This window comes from Centruroides sculpturatus, unplaced genomic scaffold (assembly GCF_000671375.1).
Source record: "Centruroides sculpturatus isolate CEXI.00-Female unplaced genomic scaffold, Cexi_2.0 scaffold195, whole genome shotgun sequence".
Lineage (NCBI taxonomy): Eukaryota > Metazoa > Arthropoda > Arachnida > Scorpiones > Buthidae > Centruroides > Centruroides sculpturatus.
The window spans coordinates 456,369-465,192 of NW_019384511.1; the positions used below are offsets into that span (position 1 = coordinate 456,369).

An 8,824-nucleotide genomic window follows, 5' to 3' on the forward strand; every position below is an offset into this window, starting at 1 on the left:
GGTCCTCCGGAGTCTCTGGTGTCAAAACTTACATACAAAGTACACTGCGGCCTCTCTTCGCCATAGTCTACTGTCAATGTAAAAGCAACATTTGAATAACGGTCATATTTTCGATATTTACGCATCTTCACACTTTTGCCACTGGTTGACAGCGTAACCTTTTTACTTTCACTCTCGCAACGCTATTACTACTTAGTGAACACCGATTCATTCTCAAAAATGCATACGAGAAGAAATACATCAAAACCTTCACTTGCCTTAATGACGACAATATTCAGTCGATACAATCTCTGAAAACTTATTAAACACAGAAAGCGCGTGAAACCGGCAGCTATTTATATACGAACACAAAGTACTAAGAAAGATTCACAAATTAATAAAACGAATTCTTCGTAGCTCGCAGGTGGTCTCACAGACCCTGCGCGATAGTTAGATAACATATTTTAATAATAAATACAGTGGGTGATCGGTTAACGAACAGTTCGGTTAGCGAACAAATCTGATAACGAACACTTTTACGAAAGATTTTTATAATCGGATAGCGAACACTTTACTGAACAAAGATAAAAAAAAGCCACAGAAAATCACGAATACCGACTGATTTTCCTTTGTCTTCAGGTAACAATTCGAAACCGTTTGGAGCGCTGGAGACGTCAACATCGACGCTCAACCCGATATCAACCGGATAGTATTCCTCCGAATGTTGAAACTCTCTTTTGTATTTCCAGCTTTTTGTTTACCTTTCCGACAAATAATATTTTATAGTCTTCGCGAAACTGTCGGACGGGCACTTGTTAAGTTTTGCGTCGGGGTTTATTTACGAAAGTTGAAAGTTTAACTGTTCCACCGGATATTCGTTAACGTTTTATTACCAAATTTCGAATTTCATCCGGGCCTTGCATTTAAATAATTTTTGTGGGCTAGCTGATTTCTGTTCTCTAAATTTTTGTAATTGTTTTTCTGAACTTTTTATTTAAAAAAGAAACTGATATTATTATGGGGCTTAAAAAGAGGAATGGCAAGAACTGTGCTTACCGTAGAAACCAAGTAAGAGATAATAGCCAAGATAGAAAGTGGGCGCAAGATGTCTGCTGTTGCTAGGCAGTATGGCCATTTTACAGCTCATCCTGATCCTGAAATTGATCTGACGACGGAAGAACTCCAAGAACTCTCAAATGAAGAATACCAAGAAACTCAGAGAGATGTGTTTTCTTTTTGAAAAAGAGAAAGACGAAAGAGGACCAATGTCGCAATCTGCTACTAAAGAGTTTCTGGAGTAGTGGGAGGATGTCAGAACAACGATCATCCAAAGTGGCATTCAAACCAAAATAAGGTTAATGAGTTTGCGGATCTCTACAATTTCAATACTATTAATCACTTCCGAAAAATCCTGAAGAAAAGAGAAAAGCAATCGACATTGGACAGATTCTTTAACACCCACAAATGGAAAAATACATGACTAATAAAAATGCAAGACTGCATATATATGTATTTTTATTATTACATATAAATAAACGTAGTAAAAAATTTTATTATTTTTATTTTTTGGAGTCTCCGGAACGAATTAATCAAATTCCCATAAAAACCTATGGTAAATCTATAATCGGTTACGAACAATTCGGATAACGAACAAAATTTTGGAACTGATTATGTTCGTTAACCTATTACCCACTATATTCTTTAAAAAAATCTAAAAATATTTATATTTTTCCAACTTTTTAACCCAATCAACATGCTATTATAACATTTTGCATAGCAACGATCATTTTCGAAAAAAAAATATTTCGGGTCTGACAGACCGGTGCGAATCACGATGGGGATAAAACAATAACCAATCAATTCGTCGCTGTTGCTGATAGCGAGTGTCGCAATAAGTTTTATCACGTTCAAGTTGTCACGGTGTGTATATTAAACCCTATAGTATCATCATTTATTTATATTTTCGTATTTTTGTCTTTTTGTTATAATATTGTTTTCAAAAGTATTGTCTAATTAATTTTTAATTACAGTCGACCCCCCCTATAACACGGTAGATACGTTCCTGTTTTTATGAATCCAGCTTCTAAGAGTCCAGCCAATCACAGCCCGGCACGTTTCAAACAGCCGTACGGACTACGGCTGTTTGAAAGGTTTCTTCCATAAAACTAATCGATTCTAGACTAATTCGACTCAACATTTCCAAAATACGTATAATTTTTTGGGAATAATCCATATAAACTATGCTATAAACAAAAAATTGTAGGATTACTTACCGAGTGTGCACCGTTTGACTACGCCGTTGCTTAAGCTTGTTTTCGTCGTGGAGATTGTCATCGAATGGCGCTCGCGTGCTTCTTCATAAATTATTTCTTTTTGCGAAAAATTCACTGAACTTTAGAGACATCATTAATATAAATATAATTTTTGTGGACGTTAAATAATAAACGGTTTTTGGTAGGTCCGCTGCTCGTTTAAACTCAACGGATTGTGCAATCCTGTCGAGTTGGCGATGACGTTTTACCGAATTATAGGAGTTTTTTCAGCATGTTTGTATGAATACTGTCGCAATTTTTTCGCCGTGATATAGGAATCCGAATTATAGGAACCCGTGTTATAGGGGGGTCGACTGTATTTTATTTTCATTATATGATTTTTATTTATCACTTTTATAATTAATTTATGATTATTCCTCGTATATTAGGTAATGCAACTTGGCTTTTTTTTCACATTTAATAACCAATCAGCGGCTTGTGAAAACAGTCTAGCTATAAATTGTCAGGAAATATCCCGCCTCCTTCTGCAATGATCTTGAAAATTGAATGTAAACAGTCGGTAAAAATAATGTTGTTTTATTCGTGTTATCAGCTAGAAATTGATAATTAATTTCTTACCGATCCCGAGATAACTCCGGCTTGGTACAATACATAGTATTACGAAAAAACCGGGTTTTTACGTATAACTTTTCCAAAAATAAAGGAATCAGTACCGGACAGTGCTTTCTGACCAGTGCAAATGTCATAAGTATTTTGCCGCTAAATTTTTTATGCGTTTTATTAATTAGCTAATTAATTGGGCTATTGTTTTTATAGGAAGTTTTTATCAAATTAATTATATCGTTCTAAACTTTTATTGGTTGGTTTGACTTCAGTAAAGTTTTTAAAAATACTATTGGGTTTTTTATGACATCAGAAGGTTTTTTGTTTTTTATTGAGTAAAAATTTTTTCCTATCCTTTTTTAGTCCTTCCGTATTTTAATAGAATAAAAATCAGAAATTTTGTGTTATATTTTGTGTTATATTATGTGGTAAATTAGTTCTCCTGTTTTAAACCGCACACATGAGAATATCCAGAGAAAGCTTCCAATATCTGTTCTCAAGGTCATCCAGAATTAGATGTAGAGAAAAAATTACAGCTATGCGACAATTATATCGCGTAGCTATTATTATTTTATAATCTGATAATCTAAATTAATCTAATAAAAATGATTTTAATTATAATCTGCATTTATTATATATTCATTTTCTAATGCTACACAACAAAACAAACCTAAAAAGGCAGCCCAAGCTACATTCCAAGTAATTATAAATGAATCCCTGCTTTTGAATGCGTCACGACTTTTTTGTCGCTATGCAGAACGTGGCACAAAAAAAAGAAAAAAAGAAAAGAAAAGAAATGAATGATGATAATACAAATTGCGAAAATTATTTAATTTTTCATAATTAAATATTTATAACATTCAGGAATTGAAATGGATGCATTTTTAAATATTATTATGTGAAGATTTTATATTATGAAAAAAACAAATTACAGACTATATTACATAAAAAATTGAAAATAAATTTTATGTTTAAAAAATGTAAGGAAACTATCTGTTAAATCTTGAAGACAGCATTCTTATGAATAAAATGAAATAAAATCTTTGTCAATTAGTCGATTTACAACCCAGAAAAAGTTTTGTTAATAGAGCCATAAAACAATTAACGTTTATTGACTCTCGCGGTAGGGGGTAACGCGAGGTCTATTAACAAATCTTTTTGCAGTAGTATAAATTTCTACTAACTTCACATGAATGCGTCATCTTTCTTCCTCATTTACAAAAAAAAAAAAAAACCAGATGACGATCGATGAAACGCGAGTTGAAATTTGATATGTTTATTAATTGCGTTTTCTCCATCAAATTACATAAAAATAAATATGAAAAAATTAATTCAAGTACAGTAGAGCATTGATTATCCAAAACAATTCAGGACTGGGGTTGTTCGAATAACTCCTCATTTACAAAAAAAAAAAAAAAAACCAGATGACGATCGATGAAACGCGAGTTGAAATTTGATATGTTTATTAATTGCGTTTTCTCCATCAAATTACATAAAAATAAATATGAAAAAGGCAATTTTGTCAATATACACATGTAACTGTAACTTATACTACTAGATAGAAAACAAAGCGCAGGATTTAACGGAGAAATTGTAGTTTTTTTTACGTGAGAAATAAAATTGAATAATTATATATTAAAATCACGGGGTCTGATAAACCCACGCGACTCAGGCAAGGGCAAAAGATTTTGGGACTTACAGAGGGTTAAGAAAATCATTGCAGAGCGCCATCTGGTAAATGTTTGTAGATTACTGTGTTAATAGCGAGGTTGAGTCCGAAGTTTTAAACTCAAAAACGTGCCTAGAAGTTTGCAATGGTGTTTGGATAGTCAGTGGAATCATCCTCGACATTCCAAACAGCATTGTCAAACTTCTAGGCTTACACGAAACTGGCGCTGAACGTACGACGTACACGTTTTCGCGTTTAAAACTTCGACCTCAACCTCTCTAATGAATTGAAGCCGGAAGTAAAATTATGAAAACTTTATAATATTTTGTGGCGCCCCTGTGAGGAAGCAGCAGCGTCCTACCGCGCGGCGGAGCACTTTGGAAACCGCTGATCTATATAATACTGTTCTCGAGATTAAGGAAGACATGAAGACTGACGGGTGTCATTGGGAAGTTATAGGTCTACAATTTTTTAAAATTGCAGCCCAAAACTTGATCCAATCAGTGAACCGCTGAGCCATTTATCGAAACTTTTCTAAAGCGAGTAAATTTGATTTTATAGCAAAACTATTTTATTTCATATGTAATACAGTACTGAGAGAGGTAAAATATTGTACAAAATATGTCGATATTTATTCATAAACTAAAAACTGTCATGTTATAATATATCAGGAAAAATGATTATTTTTCCTGATATATTTTCCTGATAGATCAGGAAAAATGATTATTTTTCCTGATCTATTGATCCCTTAGTATTAATTTTTCCTAAATACAAGCGAGTTAATCCACGTCGTGTAGTTTTTCATACATAAGGTCGGTACGATAAGTATAAAACTATTTACGAGTACTATTTTTAATGTTATGAGGATATTGATGATACAAATTCCTCAAATAAATATTGCTTGATATTGTTTCAGGTGTTGTAAATAAATTTTTATCTTGTGACTTTTTCGTCGTAATGGATCGACTAACATTTTGGATTTATATTCTGAATCCTCTTTTTTTCCTCTATATTAATGCAGACAGAAGAAACCCTCACTTTCTTACAGAAATAGATATGGTAATATATATATTTTTTAATTGCTCTAAAATTCTCCAATACGCTATGCGTAATATTTAAGTTAAAAGCCTTTTTTATATCTAAACAAATAAACAAAGTATATTTATAAAAGTTTAATATATATTTTAATATTTTTTCAGTGCATGTTATACTTATTGGTGTTGTCAGTCTCTATTGTTGGATCTGTTCTCTGCTACCTCTTCCTGCAAATCCCGTTTTCATATATTGTGAACAAAGTATTTTCACCGGAAAGTTTCACAGAAAATATCCATAAAGATGATAAAAATCACAAATTGGAAACAAAGAAAAAAATTTCCTAATTTCCAATACAAGTATTTTTAAGATGTCCGCAGAACCGTAAAGTCGAACATCGTACCTGGCGCCTCCGTTTCAATTTTAATTACATAAAATATCAAATTAAATATTACTTTCTGGTTTTTCAAGAAATTTCAATTTTGTGAATGTTTAGAAATTATAGAAAAAACAAAAATAAAACATACTTATTAATTAATTTTTAGTATAAACTATGCTTCCATGTTTTATTTATAACACAATATTTACTTTCCTGGCTATTATATATGACAGATGGAGAGTATAGCGTTCATTCAACAAATGACTTGTAGATTTTTACATTTTTGAACCCAGAATAATTTGAAACGTCGGAAAATGCAAAAACAGATCAAAAATTTTTTACAGTACTGTTATATGGATGCTAGTGTGTATGTGTGTGGAGGAAGCACGATTTTCTTCACCCTGTTTGTAAGTTTAATATCGCCCGTGCTTTTTGACCACAATTTCTGAAATTTGGCAAGAAGGTATGTTTGTCAGGGTGATTGATGGTATTAAATTTTCTTGATCTAAGGTCGCGATTATTTCCCAAATTGGCGACGCAGAAATGAAAGTGACGTGCCACATCGGAATAGTGGCCACTGTCTTCTGGAGGATCTGGTATTTTTCATCCATTTCATTCAGAATTAAATTCCGCCTGTTCACTTCCATTGTGACTCCGGTAGCTGTTTATGCTAGTGTCCTGGAAGACATCGGAAAACATCAATAGAAGGCTCAATGTCTTCCAACACAAATGCCTCAGACGAATCCTAAAGATCCGATAGTTAGATCATATCACCAATGAAGAGGTTCTCCGGAGTGGGATGTGCAAACTTCATAACATTGTCGCCAGTAGGGGAGTCCGACTGGCCGGCCACATTTTTTGTATGGAGAGCAATAGGTTTTCTAAGACAGTCATGAAATGAGTTCTGCTGGTGCCAAACGACGACGAGGACGCAGCAAAAATACTTAGCGTAGAACTTTTCTTCAAGATTTGAACATTTGAACATGCTCAATGTGACATCGGAAGATACTGAGGCTCTGGCCCATGATCGAAATCGATGGATGATAGTTACTACTCGGTATGCTACTTACTTGTTAGCATCGAAGGAACTACTACTACTACTACTACTACTACTACTACTACTACTACTACTACTACTACTACTACTACTACTACTACTACTACTACTACTACCACCTCGGTCTTAGTAGTAGGGTGAGGAGACAATGGAGATCGGACGTATCTCTTGTGGGATTTAATAATGTTTTACTCATTACTAGCATTTACAATTTTGTATAAAACCCATTACAACCGTCAATATTAGGCTTTTTGCCATTTTAGAATAGCTAAAGATATAAAAACATTTAAAACAAAACATGAAAAAAATATCTTCACCAAATATTTACGGAAAAGTTAAACAATTCATTGCTGGATTTTCTGAATAATGATTTCACATAACAACTCGTTATGTTTCATAATTTTAAAATTTTATGTAAACTACTTAGAAAGAAAAACATATTACAAACTGATTTTCAATTTAAATTGAAAATCCTAATAGAATTGTTACAAACTTTTCTTTTGTGTGTGTACGTTATAATAATAACAAATGAAATAATGTATTTATTAAGCTGACTTCGTATTCTTCAAATACACTGCAAAAGGTAGGAATTCTTAAATTTCATTCATGTTATATATTCACAAAGTCTTCGAGGATGTAAATGCATACGCTTCAAGACACTTCTAAAACCGAATGAAACAAAATGCTAAAAAAAATTGTATATTATGTATAAGAGAAATTTTCAAGAAAGAATTATGGTGAAAACTGCTTAGGCGACCGCCTGCATTCGACGGGCACCTGTCAAAACGGGCAAAAATTTCTGGCACCGAATAGTTTATCCATAGAGTGTTCTTATAAGTTACCTGTATTAAACGACCACCTGTGTAACGCGACAGCGGGCATCGATTTTTGGTCCGAAACAACATACAACAACTGTAATAAGCGACCACTTCCGCGAATATATTTGGTCTAAACTATTGTTCGAACCCATTTCAACAACGTTTCCCCCTCGTAATATAATGAATTAGTCTAAACTCTCTTTCCAACCCACTTGCAGGTGTTAATAAATTAGTCTAGCAACAAAGGAAATTCATTTAAATTTGTTGGAAAATGTCCGAAAAACGAAAGAAATGCAAAGTACTGTCGTTAGAAGATCGTGTTAAAGTTATCACAATAGCAATTAGCGGCGAAATTTAACTGTGGGAAAGCGAAATTGATTTTACCGTTGGCCTACAGTATTTTCCTTAGGGGGTATAAAATATTGTACACGATATATTAATCGGCTGATCTCATCGTTTGATAAGATTTATTTATTTATATTATAAAAATATATTCATTTATTTATTATAAATAAATAAATTTTATCAAACGATGAGATCAGCCGATTAATATATCGTGTACAATATTTTATACCCCCTAAGGAAAATACTGTAGGCCAACGGTAAAATCAATTTCGCTTTCCCACAGTTAAATTTCGCCGCTAATTGCTATTGTGATAACTTTAACACGATCTTCTAACGACAGTACTTTGCATTTCTTTCGTTTTTCGGACATTTTCCAACAAATTTAAATGAATTTCCTTTGTTGCTAGACTAATTTATTAACACCTGCACCTAATTTCAAGGGTGGGATATGTGCCCGGGATGGGTTCGAACGAGAGTTTAGACTAATTCATTATATTAAGAGGTGGAAACGTTGTTGAGATGGGTTCTTACAATAGTTTAGACCAGATACATTCGCGAAAGTGGTCGCTTATTACAGGTGTTGTATGTTGTTTCGGACCAAAAATCGATGCCCGCGGTCGCGTTACGCAGGTGGTCGTTTAATACAGGTAACTTATACGAAGACTCTAT

General features: G+C 33.3%; 1 protein-coding gene across 1 annotated transcript in view; it reads left to right on the top strand.

Moving 5' to 3' along the window:
* Positions 1-6,068, top strand: part of LOC111622409 (nose resistant to fluoxetine protein 6-like) — a 38,047-nt gene extending 31,979 nt beyond the window's left edge. The window contains exons 14-15 of the mRNA XM_023364787.1: positions 5,441-5,583; positions 5,724-6,068. Of these exons, the coding sequence (XP_023220555.1) occupies positions 5,441-5,583; positions 5,724-5,903 (323 nt within the window). The 3' untranslated portion in view covers positions 5,904-6,068. The remainder of the gene's footprint in view (positions 1-5,440; positions 5,584-5,723) is intronic.
* The last annotated feature ends 2,756 nt before the right edge of the window (positions 6,069-8,824 follow it).